The 23,307-nt window shown below is 42.0% G+C and overlaps 1 protein-coding gene across 2 annotated transcripts in view; it reads right to left on the reverse strand.

The window, feature by feature from the left end:
* The window catches only part of LOC121276584 (SH3 domain-binding protein 5-like), an 82,508-nt gene extending 60,744 nt beyond the window's left edge, over positions 1-21,764 (reverse strand). The window contains exons 1-2 of one of the 2 annotated variants that reach the window (XM_041185166.1): positions 21,712-21,730; positions 21,296-21,374 (exon numbers count right to left, since the gene is read on the reverse strand). In XM_041185166.1, coding sequence (XP_041041100.1) covers positions 21,296-21,367 — 72 coding nt within the window. In that variant the 5' untranslated portion in view covers positions 21,368-21,374; positions 21,712-21,730. Of the gene's footprint in view, positions 1-21,295; positions 21,375-21,711 lie in introns of both variants that reach the window. The other variant, XM_041185167.1, reaches the window with a different exon arrangement.
* Between the last annotated feature and the right edge of the window lie 1,543 nt (positions 21,765-23,307).

Consider the following 23,307-nt stretch of genomic DNA (forward strand, 5'->3'; position numbering starts at 1 on the left):
TAAACCCAAAGTCGGCACATTCATGGCCGCTACAATTGGGTGTCACATATTTAGTGATTTAACCCCACCCCTGATCCTCTTTCGCCCGTTGTGGGGAAGGAGGTGGTAAAAACTCCCCTGTGTAGTCTGTCCCATTTGTTCACACTCTTCCTTATCCTATGCAAGTGCAAAGTTATAACTGACTTTGCAACATTAAAACAGAAGTAAGAAATAGGAAACAATCTTCAGCTGGTTTCTGTTCAAGATTGTGCCACCAATTCTCACGGTTTTTTCAGGACAACCAGACATTTCAGTTCAGTAGAACTGAAAGAGAAAGCGCAAAGTAATTTTGACATTCTTGCTCATAAGGTGCACTGGCTCATGTGGTATAAATTCAGAGAATATCTTCAATGGTTACAAGCACAGACGATGGCTGTTTGGCTTGTTGTGTCTATACTGGCAGTCCGCAAGAACAATCAAATTACTCCCACCTGCACCCCCAATCCTTTTTCCAGAACCCTGCATTTTTTTAAATCTTCTATGCTTATCCAATCCCTTTTGAAAGGCACAATTGAATTTGCTGACACCATATTCGCAGATAGTGCATTCCAGATCCTAACCACTCACTGCATTAAAAAAAAGGTTTTCTCACACTTTGGTTCTTTGGCTGACCATCTTAAATCTGTATCCTCTGGTTCTTTGACCCCTCTGCCAAAAGGAACAGCTTCTCTCTATCCGCTCTGTCAAAACCCCTTATGATTTTGAACACCTCTATTATCTCACCTCTCAGCTTTCCCTTCTCTAAGGAGAATAACCTCAGCTTCTCCAATCTACCTTCATAATTGTAGAGCCTCATCCCTGGAACCATTCACCTAAATCTGTGCTGGACCATCTCTAAAGCCGTCACATTCTTCCTAAAGGCGGTGTCCATCCCTATGGCTTCCAAATCGGAATATCAAAGGAACAAGAAGCAAACAGAATGAAAGTCAAGCCATTGTTTCCAGGACTGTCACTGACCTCATCTCCTCTGGGGATCTCCCTCCCACAGCTTCCAACCTGATAGTCGCCCAACCTCGGATGGCCCGCTTCTATCTCCTACCCAAAATCCACAAACAGAACTGCCCCGGTAGACCGATCGTCTCAGCTTGCTCCTGCCCCACAGAACTCATTTCTCGTTATCTTGACTCCCTTCTCTCTCCCCTTGTCCAGTCCCTTCCCACCTACATCCGTGATTCCTCTGACACCTTACGTCACATCAACAATTTCCAGTTCCCTGGCCCCAACCGCTTACTCTTCACCATGGACGTCCAATCCCTCTACACCTCCATCCCCCACCAGGATGGTCTGAGGGCCCTTAGCTTCTTCCTCGAACAGAGGCCCGAACAATCCCCATCCACCACTACTCTCCTCCGTCTGGCTGAACTTGTTCTCACACTGAACAATTTCTCCTTCAACTCCTCTCACTTCCTCCAAATAAAAGGTGTGGCTATGGGTACCCGCATGGGCCCCAGCTATGCCTGTCTCTTTATGGGGTATGTGGAACATTCCTTGTTGCAGTCCTACTCCGGCCCCCTTCCACAACTCTTTCTCCGGTACATCGATGATTACCTCGGTGCCGCTTCATGCTCTCGTCAGGACTTGGAAAAAATTATTAATTTTGCTTCCAATCTCCACCCCTCCATCATTTTCACGTGGTCCATCTCTGACACTTCCCTTCCCTTCCTTGACCTCTCTGTCTCAATCTCTGGTGATAGACTGTCCACCAATATCCATTACAAACCCACCGACTCCCACAGCTATCTCGACTACAGCTCCCCACACCCTGCTTCCTGTAAGGACTCCATCCCATTCTCTCAATTCCTTCGCCTCCGTTGCATCTGTTCCGATGATGCTACATTCAAAAACAGTTCCTCTGACATGTCCTCCTTCTTCCTTAACCGAGGTTTTCCACCCACGGTCGTTGACAGGGCCCTCAACCGTGTCCGGCCCATCTCCCGCGCATCCGCCCTCACGCCTTCTCCTCCCTCCCAGAAACATGATAGGGTCCCCCTTGTCCTCACTTACCACCCCACCAGCTTCCGCATTCAAAGGATCATCCTCCGCCATTTCCGCCAACTCCAGCATGATGCCACCACCAAACACATCTTCCCTTCACCCCCCTTATCGGCATTCCATAGGGATCGCTCCCTCCGGGACACCCTGGTCCACTCCTCCATCACCCCCTACTCCTCAACCCCCTCCTATGGCACCACCCCATGCCCACGCAAAAAATGCAATACCTGCCCCTTCACTTCCTCTCTCCTCACCGTCCAAGAACCCAAACACTCCTTTCAAGTGAAGCAGCATTTCACTTGCATTTCCCCCAACTTAGTCTACTGCATCCGTTGCTCCCAATGTGGTCTCCTCTATATTGGAGAGACCAAACGTAAACTGGGCGACCGCTTTGCAGAACACCTGCGGTCTGTCTGCAAGAATGAGCCAAACCTCCCTGTCGCTTGCCATTTCAACACTCCACCCTGCTCTCTTGCCCACATGTCTGTCCTTGGCTTGCTGCATTGTTCCAGTGAAGCCCAACGCAAACTGGAGGAACAACACCTCATCTTCCGACTAGGGACTTTACAGCCTTCTGGACTGAATATTGAATTCAACAACTTTAGGTCGTAAGCTCCCTCCCCCATCCCCACCCCCTTTCTGTTTCCCCCTTCCCTTTTTTTTTCCAAATAAATTATAAAGATTTTCCTTTTCCCACCTATTTCCATTATATATTAAAAAAAACCCACTAGAGCTATACCTTGAGTGCCCTACCATCCATTCTTAATTAGCACATTCGTTTAGATAATATCACCAACTTTAATTTTAACACCTATGTGTTCTATTGTACTATTGTCGTTGACATCTTTTGATGATCTGCTTCTATCACTGCTTGTTTGTCCCTACAACCACACACCCCCACCCCCCCCTCTACCTCTTTGTCTCTCTATCTCTCCGCCCCCCACACACACACCTTAAACCAGCTTATATTTCAACTCTTTCTTGGACTCGAACGCAAGTTCTGTCGAAGGGTCATGAGAACTCGAAACGTCAACTCTTTTCTTCTCCGCCGATGCTGCCAGACCTGCTGAGTTTTTCCAGGTAATTCTGTTTTTGAATGAAATCTGCATGTCTGTGAATGTGCTTTCACACTTTTCCACTGGAAGAAAGGCATCCTTTCCACCAAAGACAATACAGTTAGATTTGTCCTATTTAATTAGACTGTTTAATTGTTCAACCAGCTTAGCTCAATATCTTTGCATTTTAATGAATGTCTCAGCCTAGGTAATTAAATAAACTGGTAAATCCCAGCCATGCAATCTTTGGGGTAACAATTCCTCCGCTGCAGAAATAGAGGTTGATAAATAATTAAACTATTTAATTTCTTTTTGGAAATGTGCACCATTTTCTTTTAGAGATAACAAATCAAATGCAGAACATATCAAGATTTATACAGCATGACTGAAACAAGATCAATCCCTGCTGTACTCTGTGCAACAATATGAAATGTTCTGGTTCCACAATTACAAGGGAGGGTTCCTGTTTTTACTGTACAGGATAACTGAACAAGATTGGAGCACACTGAACTTTGCATTAAAAGTCTACAAACTGCCCTTTGCTCACTGTGCAGTAATCTATTAATGGTATTTTGTAACTGGGATACCCACACAAGTAGCGTTCGGTATCACAATCTCAGTACTGCAGCATTCGCCAAACTGCGGCAGCAACCAGGTGGTAATGAGACAAAGAGGAGATTTTACTAAATTAAAAACAAGTAGGTCTAGAAGACTCATTGGGAATTGGAATTAAAATTTATCAGCAGAAATATACTTCAAAACACATGAGCTAACCAAGTCTTTTCACAAATAAGATATAATAAAGAAAGTTTGGAATTACATTCTGCAATTTCTTTATAAAACCCATGAACAATTTTCCTCAGCCTAACTTTGCTCAATCACAAACCTTTAAAGAAGCGAAGACAGGAAAATATTAACTAACAGCTACTTTCTCTCATATGGAACCAAGTTTTGCTAAAATTGACAAGGTTCACATAAAAATCAGATGATAATTAGTTATTGGTCCTGATTAATCAAGTCAGATGGTGCTTTGTTATACAGCATCTGTGCCTTCTGCTCATTACATTCTTTCCAGAGTTCTGATAATAAATGCTAACTGGATGGATAATAATCTTAGCAAGAGAGGCAGAATTTTGGCAGACGGGCACAAAAATTCATGCTGCCAACCAGCACACTGGCTATTTTCCTAGAGGCAGGATCAGCAGCGGAAGGACTACTCACCCACAAGCAGCATGTTGCTAGTTAAGGTAAATTAATTACAAATAATTGGTCATTTATAGAGACAGGCCCCCTAAGACTAGGCCAGCTGCCTGCAGGAGGTGGCCTACCAGTGGCAAGCCAGGAGGCCAGTACTCCAGGCAGGCTTTGAGGCCCTCCCGACCTGCCTGGCCATGGATGTGCCCGGCCACAATGATGAACTGGCTGCTGTAACCAAGCTTTAATTTAAAAGTTTTAAAAGTGGCTGAGAGGGTGCCTCGAGTTGGAGGCACCCTCTCTTCTTCTTACCTGAAAACAACAGAATGCAGCAGCTCCTTCCAAGCTGGAGAGCCTCCTTTTAGCCCTCCAGCTTCAAGAGCCTGTCTGCTGTCCTTACAGCAAGCCTGGCCTCTGACCATTAATTGGTTAATTCAGGGATAAGTGGCTGCTGGATGGCTGTTTCCCACACAGATCAGGGTTCTGACCCCATTTGACTCTAACACCAGGGTCCTGACCCAAAGGCCAAAACTCTGCCCCTGAACTTTCAAATGCAGTTATATTATTTTGCTTCAGCATTTTGGAAATCAAAAAAGAAGTTGCATTTATATAAGACCTTTTGCAATTTGAGCATATCGTTGCATCACAGACAAAAGGATAGTCAAGGTTAATGCAGAGAAGACAATTTGCAAACAGCCAGGCCCCACAAACAGCACTGAGATAAATGATCAGATAATCTGTTTTTGCAGTGTTGGTCGAGAGATAAATATTGGCCAAGACTCTGAGAACTCCTCTGCCTTTCTTCAAATAGTGTATGGAATCTCTTACATCCACCCAAGAAGTCAGACAAGGCCTTGGTCTAAGATCTCAGCCAAAAAGACAACATCTTCGACCATGCAATAGTACAATGAAGTTCCAGTCTAGATTCTGTGCTCAAGTCTCTGCAGTGGGTTTTGATGATTAATTTGCAGTCATTTGCAATGCCGCAACAGATGCATCAGCAGTGCAGCAACAATCTAATGCATCCATAACATAGCACGGTCTTTTTAAAAACTATAGGCCACTAACTGAACACAGAAGGTACCGAGCTGACAAGAACACTGCATGAGGTGAACAATAGGGTTCGGGGGGAGGAAGAGGAAGAGAATAAAAATAAGCACAAACTTGTGATGAATTACATAGAATGTAAAGCACAGAAACAGAAACAGACCATTCTGCCAGTTAGTTTGATGTTTATACTCCACACAAGTCTCTCATTCCATCTACTATATTTTATCCTTCAGGATATCTTTATATTCCCTTTTCTCTCATGTGCTCATCTAGTCTCCTTTTGAAAGCATCTAAGCTATTTGCCTCAAGCATTTCCTGCGATAGCATGTTCCACATCCCAATCACGTTGAGTAGAGACATTTCACTTTATTGGATTTATTGGTAACTATATTTATTTATCACTCCTAGTTTAGGATTCTCCCAGAGGTGGAAGCATTCTCTTAATGTCCACCCTCTCCAATCCATTCTGTTATGATCACAACCGATGTTAATTGTTGCGCAAACCAAACCCCAGGGGAAAACTTGACTTACGGACCACAGCCTTTCTTCTGTATTCTGAAAATGGGCAGAAGGCTGACTGATCACAGCAGCAAGAAATCCAGTGGGATTTTAAAATTAAAAGTAAAAGTTTTATTAACAAGAAAACTTAAGCACACAAGGTTACAGTTGCACAATTAAAGTTAGCCTTACAAAACATTCCCCCAAAAAGACTCCCTTCTTGGTCAGACCCACAAGTAAACAACTTCCAGGCAACACTCCCTTATAGGTGTTAAACTATAAAATCCAGTAATAATACCCAAGGCAAACTGCTGTAGCTTTAATAAAAGCATACCACATGACCTCTAACTCTCTTCCACTCTGCTGTGGAAATCCAAGGCTTTAGAACAGACAGCTTGTTGCAGCCTAAGACTTTTCTGAATTGACTGGATGGCAGATTCAAACTGCATCTTCTCCCAGCCTAAAGCTGTTTCCAGGAGATCTTGCTCATATAGCCAACAGCTAACTGCCCCCAGCTCAGCTCCAGTTAATAGCTACATCTCAGAACTACTCTAAAGTACCTTTTTCCCCTTTCATCTCAGATTCCATTATTCTCACACCTCTTTGAAACTCAAATCCTTCTAAATATAAAATCTTTCATGTCTCTATTTTGTCTTTGCTTTCAGGCCAATAAAATATAACACCCCCTCTTCTAATTACCTATGGAACTCCTGCAAGATACAAACATGTTTCTTGTTACCTCTGACTTCCCGGATATTCAAACTCTCAACTTATCTAAAAATGCAATTGTTAAAGCTAACCTATTCGCTTGTACCTCAAACCTAACACCCCTATTCTTTTCATGTTTTAAACCCCTCAGACAGCCCGTCTCTAGCAACCTTTGCCAGCTTATTAAAACACACACACACACACACCTTTCCAGAATAACACAATATTCCCCAAAAATATTAGAAGACATAACATCCATTCTCATAATTCATTACTTTAAAGACCTCTATAAGACCTTCGCCCTCTCTTTTCTGAAGAAGGAACCCCCCCAATCTGTTCAATCTTTACTATTGGCAGTCAAATGTTAGTTCTTCTACCATTCTTGCACAGCTTTTTTTGCACCTTCTCCAGTGCTTCCATATCTTTTTTATAGTATGGAGTACTCCAAATGTGCCCTGATCAAAGTCCAATACTAGTTTAACATAAACACATTAATTTTGAATTTTATAACCCTAGAATAAAATCCCAGTACTTTGTTAGCATTTCACTCGCTTTGCCAACATACGATGTTGCTTTTCATGACATGTTCATCTGTATCCCTGGATTCCTTTGCTCTTCTGCCCCTTTCAGTGTTTCTTTTCTAAGGTGTAGACAGTGTTTCTACCATCCATTACTCAACCCAGCCACTGGTGCATGTATCGCTGCCGACTCCAAGCCTAGGTAAGTGGAGAAGGCTAGCGGCAGGAAGGGCATCTGGCTGTAAAACCACCCACCAAATCTAAATGATGATTCATGTGAATGCAAATGTCAAGTGACCCCCAGGGTTCCTGCCCAAACCATGTGGCGAATGGGCAAAGGTTACCAACCAATCGATAAGGATGGCTGAAGAAGAAAGCCCAAAGGAGAGGTGAAAAGATGATCAAACTCAAAATACTAAGTCATAGCCTGACAGGGAGAAGTGGTGAAGTAACTGAACTGATGGAGAGAAAGGGTTAAAAATTATGGATCCCCAGGAAACAAAGTGAAAGAGAAACACAGCCAGAGAAATTGGTACTTCATTACCTTGGACAGGTTGAGAGAAGAACATGAAATAGTACCAAGCGAGGAAACAAAGGACAAGGTGCTGGCATTGGGCAGAATCTTCCAGTTCTTCAAATCTTCCAGAATTGTTTCTCTTGCAGGGTCGCAAATCTTTGGAACTCTCTTCCCCATAGATCAGTGGAGGCAGGGTCATTGATTATTTTTAAGGCAGAGGTAGATAAGATTCTTGACTAATAAGGGAGTGAAAGGTTATCAGGGGTAGCCAGAACTTGGAGCTGAGGCCACAATCAGATCAGCCATGATCTTATTGAATGGTAGAGCAGATTCGACAAGCCGAATAGCCTGCTCCTGCTCCTAATTTGTATATTTATGTAGTCAGTGGCAGAATCACAGTAAAGCTAGAAATTGGTGGGCGAAAGGTGGAACATAAGTTAGTTGTCATATGCCACAGAGCAGGTGTGGACCAGAAAAGAAAGAAGAATTCTGGGAACAGATGGACAATGCAATTCAAATACTGGGCAGTGACAGGCTAGTTGTGGCATGTGACCTAAATGGACACGTGGGCGGGGGGAGAAAGAGTGGGATACTAGTTTATCCATGGCGGACATGGTTTTGGAGAAACAAATAAAGAAGGAGCCATGATCCTGGAGTTTGCCATATAATACAAATTCGTAATATTAAACTTGGGAGCGAAAAAAATATATATTTTTTTTAAATCCCAGAAACCACCTTATAACCTACAACAGTGGTGGTAGAGAAACACAAATAGACCACATCATGGTTAGAAAAAATCATACAAAAGAAGCATAGAATTGCTAAGTCTTCTGAAGCAAGGCGCTGACCACCAAACATGGATGCTAATGGCAGAGCTGATTGAAAAGAAAACAAAACAGCAGCAGACAAGAGGATCAGGTGGTGGGAGCTCAAAGACCCACAAGTGATGAGGGAATTCAGAGAGAAAATGGAGAGACAGCCAAGAATAATAGAAGAAGTTATGACAGACACCAAGGCGACTGATGGAATTCGGTGGCAGTCTTGGTTAGGAAAACTGACAAAGTGTGTGAAAGATTAGCAGGGAGGAGAAAGGCTGGAAAAGAAACTTGGTAGCAGAGTAAAAGCACAGAAAGTACAGTTTAAAAAAAGAAGAAACTATTAAAGAAGTGGAACAGTCAGGGCTCAACGATAAAGCACAGTACAAAATAGCATGCAAAGTAAGTGATTGCTAGAGAAAGGTCTTTGGCCTTGGAAGAAATATATAGAAGTCTGGATAGTAATGAGGGACAAAAAGATACCTCGAGAATAGCAGCTGCTAGAGATAGGTTAACAAAGGATGTGAGGAATATACGTACAATCAAGGCGTAACCTTAATGAAAGAGGATGAAGAGGTGGGTCCTATGCTTCAACTGGCTTATGAACGAAGGAAGCCCAAGAATAAAGATAGAAGAGAAAGCTGCAAACCAAGGAATGACAGCGAGCATCAATCTGGAGGAAATCCAAATGGCAAAGCGATAGCATGGTTGAGATACCAGCAGAGGTACAGGCAAAGTATCTCAAAGCTGGTTATCCGAAAACTGGAGATGTCTGAAACCTGGACATTTTTATAAGCTGCCATGCATGAATTTTTCTCATTAAATGAGTAAAATAAGTTACCGCCTTGTTCAGCTAGGTGCTACATTGGCACAGTGGTGTGTCAGACTAGTTACTGGCTTTGCACACCAGTCCTTCCCCACGCTCCAAGTGGTCAGAGCAACCCTTGACCCCACCAGACCTGGCTCCAGCCCCATCCGCCTGACACGACCTGAATCAGCCGACCTGAAAACCAGCACAACCCAAAATCCGACACAGACATGGTCCCAAGATGGCTGGTTTTGAGACACTGTACCTGTATGGATCTGCCCAGTTCCTGAACGAGCTACTCAGTTGTGTTATGATGAGAGAAAATCTCAAGGGAGTAGAGGCAAAGCACTTTGGTATCAATATTCAAAGGCAAGGGAGACATTTAAGATTGCAAATACTGCCGAGGAATTAAACTCCTATCACATACCTTCAAGATATGGGAGAGAGTCATGGGCCAGAGACTGAGAGAAATAATATAAACCTATGATGGTCAGTTTGGACTCATTCCCAGAAGAAACAACACCGATGACATTTTCGTTTTGAAACCAGTGATGGAAAAATATCAGGATGGCCAATAAAACATGAAGATTGTATTCATTCATCGATCTAGAAAAGACCTATGACCAGGGTGTCTCAGGAAGAAGTCCGGAGATGTGCTATAATTTATCAATTCCTTGAGAAGTACGTACAATTATACTATAACAGGACATGGACAAGGAGTGCCAAACAAGAGTAGTTGGGTAAGGCGGGTAGCACAGAAAGGGAAAGGGCTTCAAAACCAAAATTGGATTGCACCGAGGATCAGCACTGAGCCCCTTCCTCTTCCTGATTGTTACGGGTGTTCGGAGCAAGCGAGACAGAAAGGGACCATGGTCAATGATATTTGCAGATGACATTGAGCTAAGTGTTGGGGATGATGTTTACATGGCCTGAGTATTAAGAGAAAAGCACTGAATGACAGGGGCATGAACATCTATAGACGTAAAGACTTAATATATAGACTGTCAGTTTGAGCCTAGGGAAGACGATCAGAGCAAAAGCGGGTGAAGACTTGGAGAAAGTGAATAGCCTCAAGTACCCATGGTTGGCGGTGGCAGGAGATGGAAGGATGAAAATGAATGATAGATTATCTCTGGTTGGAGTGATTGGAAGAAGTGCAGTGTATGACTGAAACTGAAAGGAAGAAACTACAAGACAGTTGTGAGACCAACCTTGTTATAATGCGGAAACTTGGGCAATAGCAAGAAGAGAGGACAAATGACTGGATACTAATGAGGTGCAGATACTGAGATGCATGTGTGGAGTGATGAGAAAGGACAATATTGGGAACCAGTGCATCAGGAGGTCAGTGAAGATTGTGGGAGAGTCGAAGAAAGTAACCAACAAGAGATTGAAATGTCATGTTTGCATTTTGTGGAGAAAGGGAATATAGTGAGGCGAGTGATGGAGATGGGACTGCTGTGAAGAAGGAGAAGAGGCAGGCCTGAGACCAGATGGAAAGATGCGGTGGCAAGAGACTTAAACACAGTGAATTGGAAATGGAATGGATGACTAACAAAGAGAAAATGAAGAAGGGTGGTCAACCAGCATTGTGGCGGTACCAAGTAAAATGGGAGAAATTTAAAGAAGAGGTGATAGAACCATAGAAAGGTTACGGCTTTCAACCCATTGTGGCTGCACCAGTCAAAAAAAAGGGAAAAAGGAAACTAGCCACTCATTTTTACCCCACTTTCCAGCACCTGGTCCGTAGCCTTGCAGGTTACAGCACTTCAGATGCCGACCCATGTACCTTTTAAATGCTCCCTGGTACTTGACACCTCAGCTAGAGAAACAGATCTTTCCAGTCTACCCTATCTAGGCCCCTCAATTTTGTACACATCATTTAGGAAAACAACCCTAGCCTATTCAATATTTCTTCATAGCTGCAATTTTCAAGCCCTAACAACATTCTGGTAAATCTCTCTGTACTGTCTCCAGAGCAATTATGTCCTCTCTGTAATGTGACCAGAACTGTACACAAAATTCCAGCTGTGCCTTAACCAATGTTTTATACAGTTCCAGCATTTTGTATCCCTGCTTTTGTATTCTATACTTGGTCCAATAAAGGAAAGCATTCCATATGTTTTCTTTACCACCTTATCCACCTGTTCAGCCACCTTCAGGGGTCTGTGGACATGCACTCCAACCATAACACTCGTGATTGGAACGTCATTCCTGCAATCTCACAGAAAACATGACATGCTGCCAAAATATTGTTTAAAAATAGAGTCTATAAATACAGAAGATGTAAACAGTGATAAACAGCGACTTAACATATATAAAATGCAGAGTGAATGACTTTTACTAAACTTCCTGTTTTTAATACACCACATTTAATATGGGTATTCTTAAAATAACTTAGCAATTTAGATTACACTAGATTTTAAAGCAATTAGCACTGTATTTCAAACTTCACAAATGTTAAAACAAAGGTAAGGCTCTCACAATTCAAGAAGAAACAAGATCATTCTGATCAACCATATAACCAAAGATGCCAGCCTGAGAGAGGGGATTCTACACTTGTCTGTCATCTTTCAGTGTTTAAGGCTTTAAAGCACTCGGTCAGGTCGAGGTGAGAGTCCGACAACTTGTTTTAAATTTAATCTGCTAGAGCATCACAGAAATAGGAATAAAACTCAGTCTATAGAGTGCATTGTGTACAGCACATAACCCTTCCTTATTTTGGCAGCTTACAAAAACAACCGCCTGACTCAAAGTAGTAGCAGCAGCAGATTTACACCAAATAGCAATTAGGGAGAACAAAGACAATGTGAGGGAACAAGTGAAGCTCCTTTCTATGGTCATTCCCTTGACATTCAATGGCATTATCACCGCTGAATCCCCCTCCTGAGGGTTACCATTGACTAGCAACTGAACTGGACTAGCCATAGAAATACTGTGGCTACAAGAGCAGGTCAGAGGCCAGGACTCCTGTGGCGAGTAACTCACCTCCTGACTTCCCAAAGCCTGTCCACCATCTACAAAGCACAAGTCAGGAGTGTGATGAAATACTCTCCACTTTGGATGAGTGTAGCTCCAACAACACTCAAGAAGCTTGACACCATCCAGGACAAAGTAGTCCACTTGATTGGCACCCCAGCCACAAACATTCACTCCCTCCACCATCGAGGCACAGTAGCAGCAGTGTGTACCGTCTACAAGGTACACTGCAGGAACTCATCAAACTTCATCAGACAGCATCTTCCAGACCCATGACCACCACCATCTAGAAAGACAAGGGCAGCACACACATGGGTACACCAACACGTGGAAGTTCCCCTCCAAGCCACTCACTATTCTGACTTGGAAATATATCATCATTCCTTCACTGTCACTGGGTTAAAATCCTGGAACTCCCCTCCCAACAGCATTGTGGGTGTACCTACACCATATGGACTGCAGAGGTTCAAGAAAGCAGCTCACCACCATCTTTTGAAGGGCAATTAGGGATGGGCAATAAATGCTGGCCTAGCCAGTGATGCCCATATCCCCTGAATGAATTGAAAGAAAAAAATCAGCTAGATCCAAAACAAAAAGGTCAATGAAAGCTTCTGGGTTGTTCAAAATACTCAACTGCTTCACTAACATCCTTCGAGGTAGAGTAACTGCCACTCCTTGCCAGGTGGATCTACATACATATAGTGTAGAATGGTAATGCAACTGACTCTTGAAGGCCCCTGAAGTGGCACTGAAATCTACTCAGTTGTCCAAACAATCCTTATGAATTGGGAAAGTGGGTTGGCAACATCACCCTGCAGAACAATTGGAAAAATAAATGGCGGCTGTGGCATTTTCTGGAAGGAAAGCAAAAATAGAGCAGGCTAACCCAGCCCAAGTGGTTTCTTAGGCTTCTTAGTGGTTGGACCGTTGGCAGAGTTTTGGAGCAAACAACTTACTCATCCCTCTCAGCAGCATAGGCAAAAGTCCTGTTACTGAAGATCAAGGACAATTTACAGTGGAATTAAAATCACCACACTAAACAAATGGAGTAGTAGTTAAAGGGAAACAAAAACAGAATTACCTGGAAAAACTCAGCAGGCCTGGCAGCATTGGCGGAGAAGAAAAGAGCTGACATTTCGAGTCCTCATGACCCTTCGACAGGGACCCTGTCGAAGGGTCATGAGGACTCGAAACGTCAGCTCTTTTCTTCTCCGCCGATGCTGCCAGGCCTGCTGAGTTTTTCCAGGTAATTCTGTTTTTGTTTTGTATTTCCAGTGTCCACAGTTTTTTGTTTTTTGTTTTTATAGTAGTTAAAGGGAATGGAATACTCACTGTGAGGTTAAGATAAGACACATTGATGAATTTTTTCAATTATATCTTTACCAGATTTTGGTCAGAATACAATGAAAGTTATTAAAACATGCCTCTGGATAATTCTGAGTACTTCCATGAGAAAGGACCTACTTTCAGATTATACAGATAGGCACTGAAAGATCCATACAATATGAACTGCAGCAGGTTGGACGTTAAGATAGCAACATAGATACAAAATTGCCTGAGTAATAGGAAATGGTGAATAATGGTTAATGGATATTTTTCGGGCTGAAGGACGGTTTGGAGTACAGTTCCCCAGGGGTCGGTATTGGGACCCTTGCTTCTCCTGGTATATATTAATGATCTAGGTCTTTGTGTGCAGGGACAATTTCAAAGTTTGCAGATGATACAAAACTTGGAAACACTGCAAATTGTGAGGAGGACAGTGTAGAACTTCAAAAGGACATAGACAAGTTGGTGGAGTGGGCATGTAGGTGGCAGATGAAGTTCAATGCTGAGAGGTGTGAGGTGATTCATTTTGGGAGGGGGAACATGGAGAGACAATATCAAATAAGGGGTGCAACTCTCAAGGGAGTGCAAGAGCAGAGGGACCGGACTGTATATGTTCATAAGTCATTAAAGGTGGCAGGACAGGTGGAGACAGCAGTTAATAAAGCATACGATATCCTAGGCTTTATTAATAGGGGCATAGAGTACAAGAACAAGGAGGTTATGCTGAATTTGTGTAGGACACCAATGAGACCTCAGCTGGAGTATTGTGTACAGTTCTGGGCACCAACTTTAGGAAGGATGTGAATGCATTGCAGAGAGTGCAGAAAAGGTTTACAAAAATGGTTCCATGGATGAGAAACTTCAGTTATGAAGATAGATTGGAGAAGTTGGGACTGTTCTTCTTGGAGAGGAGAAGGCAAAGAGGAGATAGAGGTGTTCAAAATAATGAGAGGGCTGGACAGAGTAGGTAGGGAGAAGCTGTTCCCGCTCATTAAAGGATCGAGAATGAGGGGACACAGATTTAAAGTAATTTGCAAAAAAAGCATATGTGTTGTGAGAAAAAACTTTTTCACTCAATGAGTGGATCGGGTCTGGAATGCACTGCCTGGAATTCTGGTGGAGGCAGGTTTAATCGAGGCATTCAAGAGGGCATTAGGTAATTACTTAAATAGAAACAATATGCAGAGTTACGGGGAAAAGGCAGGAGAATGGCAATGAGTCACAATGCTCATTTGGAGAGTCAGTGCAGACACAATGAGCCAAATGGCCTCCTCCTGCACCATAACAATTCTGTGATTCTGCTTCCTCAGCTTTATAAACTAAGTTAGGCCTCAGCTGGAGCTAAATATAGCAGATGCTGGAAACTGAAGTAAAAACAGACAATTCTGGAAATACTCAGCAGGTCAGACAGCATCTGTGGATAGAGAAATAGAGTTAATGTTTCAGTTTGATGACCTGATATCATCTCTGTTTATCGCTTTAGCTGGAGTGTTTTGTCGAGTTCTGGACACCAAACTTTAGGAAGGATGTACAGCGTAATTGAGCTGAAGCAGTGATTCATCAGAATGCCAGGGCTAAAAGGGTTAGATTATGAGGACAGGTGGCTTGGACTTGGCCTTTGCCTACTGAAGATTAATGGATGATCTATTGGAGGTGTTCGAGATGATTAAAGGCTTTGATAGGATTCTATTCCACGTGTGCTCTTCCTGAAGGCAGGTCCTTGGCTCATTGTCTGATGTTTCATTCTGAACTGTTTTCTTCACAGTTTTTGTCAGTGGTGGTTTGTTATTGCTCTCCACTTTCAGGGGCAGAAAAGGAGACAGGTTCTAAGTCTACCTCAGCTAGAACGGGAATTGAACCCACCCTGTTGGATGAACCCATGCTGTTGGCTGAACAACACGCTAGCTATCTACCCAACTGAATTAACCAGCTAGGGTGGATGAAGAGAAATTATTTTCTCTGGTGGCGAATCCAGCACAAGGAAGTATAACATTGAAATTGAAGCTAGGCCATTCATGGTCAATGTCAAAAAGCACTCCTTTATCCAAAGGGTAATGGAAATCTGGAAAACTGCCCAAAATGTATGTTGAGGCTCAGTTAATTGAATATTTTAAAACTGAGATTGATCGATTTTTGTTAGGCAAGGTTATTAAGAGTTATGGAAAGGTGGCAACATTATGTTCCGGGTGGGTCCTGCGGTATCACCTCTGCAACAACCCCATGATGATCTACACTGTATCCAGTTTTAGTATAAAACAGGTCAGCCTTTTAGAGTCAGCAGCATCTGTTCACCTTTGCTTGTTTTAAATATTAAAATTCAATTCTATGTAGTCCAGTTTATAGCTGAACAATTCAGGCAATGATGAAAACTCTCTCCTCCCCCAGAAATGCTGTGGATGCTGAGAGGGTCATTAGAAAATTTCAAAACACAAAATTGATAGATTTTTGTTCAATGGACGCATTTAACGATTACAAAATTAAGGTAGACATATAGAGTTAAGATGCGAGCCATTCATGATTTAAATGGGGCTTAAGGGGCTGAATGACTTACTCCTGTTCCTACATTTATGTGAAAGAGCAGGGGGCTGGGACTAATTGGAGAGCTCAAAGAGCTGGGACAAGTACAATGGACCAATTGGCTTTCTATGCTGATGGTTCTCTGAATTCAATTCCTCATTTGGTACAAATGTTAACCTCATTCAAAAACCAAAAAGTTAACCCCAACCTTGCTCCTCATACAGGACCACAAGTGCAGTCACCTTACACAAATCCAGATATGAATACCCAACATTAACTCTATAGCTGATGAGGAACAAATCAACATTTTAAAAAATCTACAGTTATATAGGGGAAAACAAAGAGGGTGGTCAGGAGCAATAAGAGCCCCTTAAAAACTGACAATGGAGATATTATAAATGAAAACAAGGAAACTGTGGACATGTTAAATGATTACTTTGCATCTGTACTTACAGTAGGGGAAGAGAATAACATGCTGAATGGCCCAAGGAAATTAATATTGAATCAAAGATGTGGACTCAGCAATATTAACATAAGCAAATTAACACTAATGAAGGTGCACTAAAGAGCGACAAGTCCCAAGGACCAGAAGGCTTTCATCCCAGGCTTTTAATGGACGTTCCAAGGCTCTCTTGATTCAGCAACCATTGCTAAATTGGAAAATTTTGCATGTCATTCTACTCTTTAAGAAAGGAAAGGAGAGAGGGGGAAACCAGAGATTGATAGACCAGTTAGCCTAAAATCTTTTGCCTAAAAAATACTAGAGAGTTCATAATTATTCAGTAAGACTTTGAAAATGTTCAGATTTTTTAAGACAATAATGTCATGCACAGATACAAAAAGGCTAATGGAATGCTGGCATTTATATCTAGAGTGTTAGAATACAAGGGATTAGTAGTCATTGTACAGCTATGTAAAGTGCTAGATAGATCCCACATGGAGTATGGTTTTCAGTTCTGAGCACCCTGCTTTAGGAAGCATACATTGGCCTTGGAGAGAAAGCAGCATAGATTTGCCAGAATGATTCCTGGATTTCAGGGGTTAAATACTGAAGAGAAATTACACAAACTGGGATTGTATTCCTTGCAACTTAAAGGGTTAGTAAGCAATTTGATCAAAGTTTTCAAGACATTAAGGGAAATAGATGGGGTAGATAGAGAGAAACTATTTCCACTGATTGAGGAATCTAAGACTAGGAGGGTGTAGCTTTTGATTCTGAGCTCAGCCTTTCAGGAGTGAAGTTAGGAAACATTTCTACAAGCAAAGGATGGTGAAAGTTTGGAACTCTCTTCAGTAAATGGTAGTTGATGCTGAGTCACTTGTTAATTTTAAATCTCAGGTCGATTGCTTGTGTTTATCAAAGTAATTTAGGGATATGGGGAAAGGTGGACCTAGGGAGTTGAGTTGAGATCATGGTTGTAGATCAACCATGATCTAATTGAATGGCGGCATAACAGGCTCAAGGAGCTATCTGGCCTACTACTATTCCGATGTTCCCAAGCAAAATTTATAATGTCTTGTTTGCAGTATGTTATGTAATCCCAGCACAAAAATTTCCAAACCACTCAGCATCTGCACAAAAAGGCAACACATTCCATAATTAAAAATCACTTAACTCTGTCAAGAAAATATCAAGCATTAAGCTGCAATTATACTTTTTGAAACAGTACCAACATATTCTGAAAGGAAAATGTTAACTTAATTGCATGCATTTGAGGGGTCACAATTTTAAAAAAAACTTCTTTCAATTGTGCTTTTTTAAAAAAGAAAATTGGTAACATATCAGTGATTTAAGTTAATCTTTTAAATATCATGGAGAATATCTTGTAAAAGTAATAACGCCATATCCATCTATCTGAGCACCGTCTACCCCCCAATTGTCTCACTGCTTATGATGCCTTGGAAGCTGGATGTTTCCCCTAATGTCATTATTTATTTTGAATCCCCATTAATCCATTTACGTGTCAGCCCTGGCTCACTTGATAGCACTCTTGCCTCTTGAGTCAGAAGGTTGAAGTCCCATTCCTTAGACTCAAGGACAAAATCTAAATTGACACTCCAGTACAGTAACAAGTGAGTGCTAAACAGAAAGAGGTGTCATCTTTTGGGTGAGATGTTAAACTGATTTGCTTGTCCCCTCATATGGATGAAAAGGATCCCAAGACACTATTTCAAAGAAAAGCAGAGAGTTCTCTCTGGTGTCCTGGCCAATATTTATCCTTCAACTAACTTCAATAAAACAGATGTTTTTGCAGCCCTCCATCTCACAAGACGATGGCTTATGCTATGCTCGTCAATTCGGTGTTAAACATTGCCTCCTGTGGCTCAGGAGCCCCTCTCTAGCAAGGCCATTCCTGCTGCAGATGAAGACAGTGGGCTGAGAAGGTGCAGGATTTCCTGACCTCTTGTTTTTCCTGGGCTCTCTCCTCGACCAGCTAAGCTTTCCATTTCACCTCGACTCTTCCAAAACACCTCCAGTCAGCCTCCAGAGGTCACAGTCATCGGCAACATTCTCCCAGTTGCTTGCGTCAATGTCTGCCATTTTCATATCTCGCTTGCAAGTGTCCTTGTGGTGGAGATATGTACATCAGTAGGTTGTGAGCCAGTGGTTAGTTTACCGTAAGGAAGGTCTTTGGGTATACAGACGTCATCCCCCAATGAACATGGCTGAACCAGCGCAGATGCCGTTGGTTTAGCAATGAGTGTATGCTGGTGAAATTAGCACACTCCAGTATGTACAAGTTGATGACCTTGGCCTGCCAAGAGATGCTGAGGATACAACTGAGCCAACATAGATGGAAACCATACATCCTTTTCTCCTGTCTAACAGATGTTGTCTATGTTTCATTATTGTACGTAAGAACATAAGAACTAAGAGCAGGAGTTGGCAATTCAGCCCCTCGAGCCTGCCCCGCCATTCATTACGATCATGGCTGATCTCATTTTGGCCTCAACTCCAATTTCCTGCCCTCTCCCCATAACCTTTCAACCCATTACTAATTAAATATCTGTCTATCTCCTCCTTAAATTTATTCAGCGTCCCGGTATTCACTGCACTCTGAGGTAGTGAATTCCACAGATTCACGACCCTTTGAGAAAAGTAATTCCTCCTCATCTGTGATTTAAATCCACCACCCTTTAGCCTAAAACTATGGCCTCTCGTTCTAGAATGCCCCACAAGGGGAAACATCCACTCTACGTCTACTTGGTCTATCCCCTTTAGCATCTTATATACCTCAAATAGATCTCCTCTCATCCTTCTAAACTGTAGTGATTATAGGCCTAAACTGCTCAATCTCTCCTCATAAGACAAGCCCCACATCTCTGTGTTGAGGATGCAGGCTCCGTAGATGTTTGCTCTAGTGTTCCCGGTTAGTTTGTTGTTGTTCCACACTCTTTCTGGTGGCCTGATATTTATCCCTCAAACAACATCACTAAACAGATTATCTGGTCATTATCTCATTGCTGTTTGTGGGACCTTGCTATGTGCAAATTTCCTACATTACAAAAGTGGCTATACTTCAAAAGTATTTAACCGGCTTTGAAGTACTTTGGAAGGTCCTGAGGTCATGAGAGGTTGTATATAAATGCAGGTTCTTTCTTTTATTGAAGAATATAATTAACCCAATGGGAACAGCAAGCGACAAGATCATTGTTTGATTAGCATACTCCTATAGTGACTAGACAGTTAATACTAAACTGAGGCATGGGGGTTAACAAATTATAACCATAGATTAGAATTGACTGCAGTTAATGTAGTAGGGTGGGAGGTAAGAGGTGGGAGTCAATTACCATTATTTGTAAAACGTGAAGTACTGTCTTTTGGAGGAAAGAGATTTTGAAATGGAGTGTGGGCCATGGTGTGCAGTTGCAGAAATCATTCCTAGAGACATTATCTTGCACTGCCACTAAACAAAATAAACCAAATCCTCAGAGGAAATGTTGAACGAATACTTGACCTTTGTTAGGCTGCAGTTGGAAGATAACAAAGAGTCTTGGGCAGCCCATGACAGGAAGGATGTTAAACCAATGGGAAGGAAATTCACCAGAATGAGAAGTTACAGTATTTTTAAGTTGCAGGATATGGATTAGCAAAGCTGGTATTTAGTGCTCACTCCTACGGTGGTGATACAATTGAGCTTGCTAGGCCACCTCAGAGAAAAATTAAGAGGTAGCCATCTTCATGTGACACTGGAGTCACATTACAGAGCAGATCAGGTAAGGAAGAGCAATTTTCCTTCCCTAAAGGGAATTGATGAGCCAGATGAGTTTTTAAAAAGATAATCTGACAGCTTCATGCTTACTATCACTAACAGCAGCTTTTTCATTTCGGATTTGGAAATCGGGACAACTTCGGGCTCTGAATGGAGAGCACTGAGCAAAGTTACCAGGAAAACTTCAAACCTTGAAACCACAACACCACTGATAAATGACAGAAGGCCTACCCAAATTGCAAAATGAATGTTGTTTACAAAAAAAAGTTTTTAAAGATCGACAATTGTGCAATTAGGCCCAGGAAGCAGTGGCTGTCCTGCCCACCAATTACTGATCATTTTGACTAGAGTTACTGTACTGCACGGTCAGCCCAGAGCAAAGCAAAATTATATGCCATGGCATTGCATTGCCAAATTTCTTTGCTGCAGTGTGGTTCTGTAGAAAGATCTTATACAATTTGATAGGTGAATAGCTAATAGAACATAAAAATAAATTCAAATTTAATTACTAAGGGGAAGGGGAGAGGGGGAAATGGGGGTGGGGGGGGGGCGGTGTTGTCAGAAAGAGGGCCAGGCTATTTCAAAACTGCAGTTAGCAATGGCACAGCTCATACCAGTTACGCACACCACAGGCTGTTAAATTATTTAAATGTGACAGTGTACTTGAGATATTTAGGAATAAAATAGCATTTAAATCCCACATATTTTTCTGCAAGAAAAGGGCACCCTTTCTCCTTGGATAAAATAGAGAGGGTTCAATTCCTGGAAAACTGTTAAATCTCCTTGACAGAGTCAAACCCTATTTCTGATACTGGATAATTATACCAGGGCTATTGTAATACTGCATATATTATACTGTGGATTACAGTACGGCTGCCTTACTGTGGATTATAATACATGTCTTCTGTAATTTACATAAACAGAATCTAACACTGATTCCTATCCAAGCAACTTGGTAATTAATATTTTTTTCAGTTATGCAGTAAAGCGTTACAATGAAACCTATCCATGGAGTTGCAAGTCACAAAACCGAATATTTAAATAAACATTTTGCAAAATAATTACCTGAATTCTGGGATCGACTTCTTCCTCCTCTGGCACTTCTAACTTCTCATTCTTTTTCGACAACCCGTCCATTTTGCCGCTTAATTATTTATATTTGACAATTTTTTTAAAATCCACCGTGGACCGAAACCCGAAATGGAAAGAAAGAGAGAGAAAAAGAGGCAAAGTCAAAAGGATTGGTCCGATTATCAATTAAGACCGACTCGGACTCAACGCCGCTCTCTCCTCCAGAAACATCTGGAATTCATTCTTCAACTACAACAGGCTCCAGCTAACGAGGGAGCAAAACTCAGACATTAAAACCTCTGCAATCATTCAACATTTTAAAATGGCCAGACGCCGCCCTCTCGGTTTCAGCCCCAACGTTCAGAGTCCTCAACATGACTCGGAGGAAGAAAAAATAATTCTAAATATACCTATCTGCACATTACTAGGAGATATTAAAGGAGGTTCCGCTCTTACACAATGGGGAGGTTAACTGCTGCTATTCCTGTCACTTGAATTCCTCACTGCGCTGCTGCTCCGCCCCTTCCTCTGGCTCCGCTCTTGTTACGATCGCTTTGTTACAGCGAGACACAAGCGTGATAAACCATTAAAATCCACCCCCTTCCTCTCAAACTCACTTGCTACAACTGTTGGAGGGATGCAGCCACCAATTCATGTCCAACCTTTTACAAATAGCATCCTTTTTTTTTCCTAGGGCGTATTTTTAAAATAAAAAAGTCCCTTATATGCTTTAGAAATAACGGGCTGTGATTGCATCACCGATCATGGCTGCCACTACTCGTTTCCTTAATGTAATACAAACGGAGTGCTGATTCAGAGGAGAGTTTTGTGTGCCGGGGAACGGAATATTTCTCTGCTTTTGCTACCCGGTGTAAGGATCGATCTTGCTAGGTCAGGTATGATGCGGGACAGCTGGCAGTGTAAAACGCTCTCGCCCTCAAGCCTTGGTAACACTGAGTTACAAGGTTGTGGGAGCAAATACCATTCCAGATACTCGAGCATAAATTCCCACTGAGGGAGTGTGCTGTCTTTTGGATGGGATGTTAAATCAGGTGGATATTAAAGATTAAAAACAAAAAAACTGGGATCCAGTTCTGTTGAAGGGTCATGAGGACTCGAAACGTCAAGTCTTTTCTTCTCTGCGATGCTGCCAGACCTGCTGAGTTTTTCCAGGTAATTCTGTTTTTGTTTTGGATATTAAAGATTGCCTGGCACTATTTAGAGAAGAGCCGGGCTGTTCTCCCCTTTAGTCCTGACCAATATTTATCCCTCAAACAACATTACGAAAGAAAAACATTTTATCTGGTCATTATCACAATGCATTTCAAAAGTATGTCATTGGCTGTGAAGCATTTTGGGGTACCCTGGGATCCTGAAAAGTGCTATGTAAATGCAAGTCTTTCTTTTGGCTCTGTGCCCTTTGAGAGCTGCTTGAAATGAAGCAGACTCCATTGAGCTCTATTTTGCAAGCCAGCAGGGAGAGTAGTCTCATCATTCCAAGCTGCGATGAAACACAGAGCTGAAGTAGAAAAGCAATTCGTATTCACTGTATCAGTTCCTCCGTGGATTCATTATATTAATGAAAATGTAGGATTTTTTTAAAAAAAATCTTACTGTGGCAGGTCAGAATGCCTCACGAATGCACAGAGCAGAACGTCCAAAGAAGAGTTCAAAGTGCACAGTCAGTTAAAAGTCTGTTGCTTGTGGTGACAACATTCAATTCATTATCTGTACTTCAATAGTAACATGGTTTGTAGTGGAGTTTACAGATTACTGTACATTATACAATGGGAGTGAAATTGCTAATGGAGATGTCTACAGACTGATTTTTAGTTTCAGCTTCCTTTAAACCTTTGTGGAAATCCTCTGTTAAGTTGTCAATATTAAAATTATACATGCTGAAAATTACACATGAAAATTACATTTGCAAAATTGTAGAAAGCCAAGATTTTATGAAGTGTGTGGGAAATGTCACCATTAATCAATACAAGGTATTGAAAAACTGG

The sequence above is a fragment of the Carcharodon carcharias genome, chromosome 3 (genome assembly GCF_017639515.1).
Source record: "Carcharodon carcharias isolate sCarCar2 chromosome 3, sCarCar2.pri, whole genome shotgun sequence".
Classification (NCBI taxonomy): domain Eukaryota; kingdom Metazoa; phylum Chordata; class Chondrichthyes; order Lamniformes; family Lamnidae; genus Carcharodon; species Carcharodon carcharias.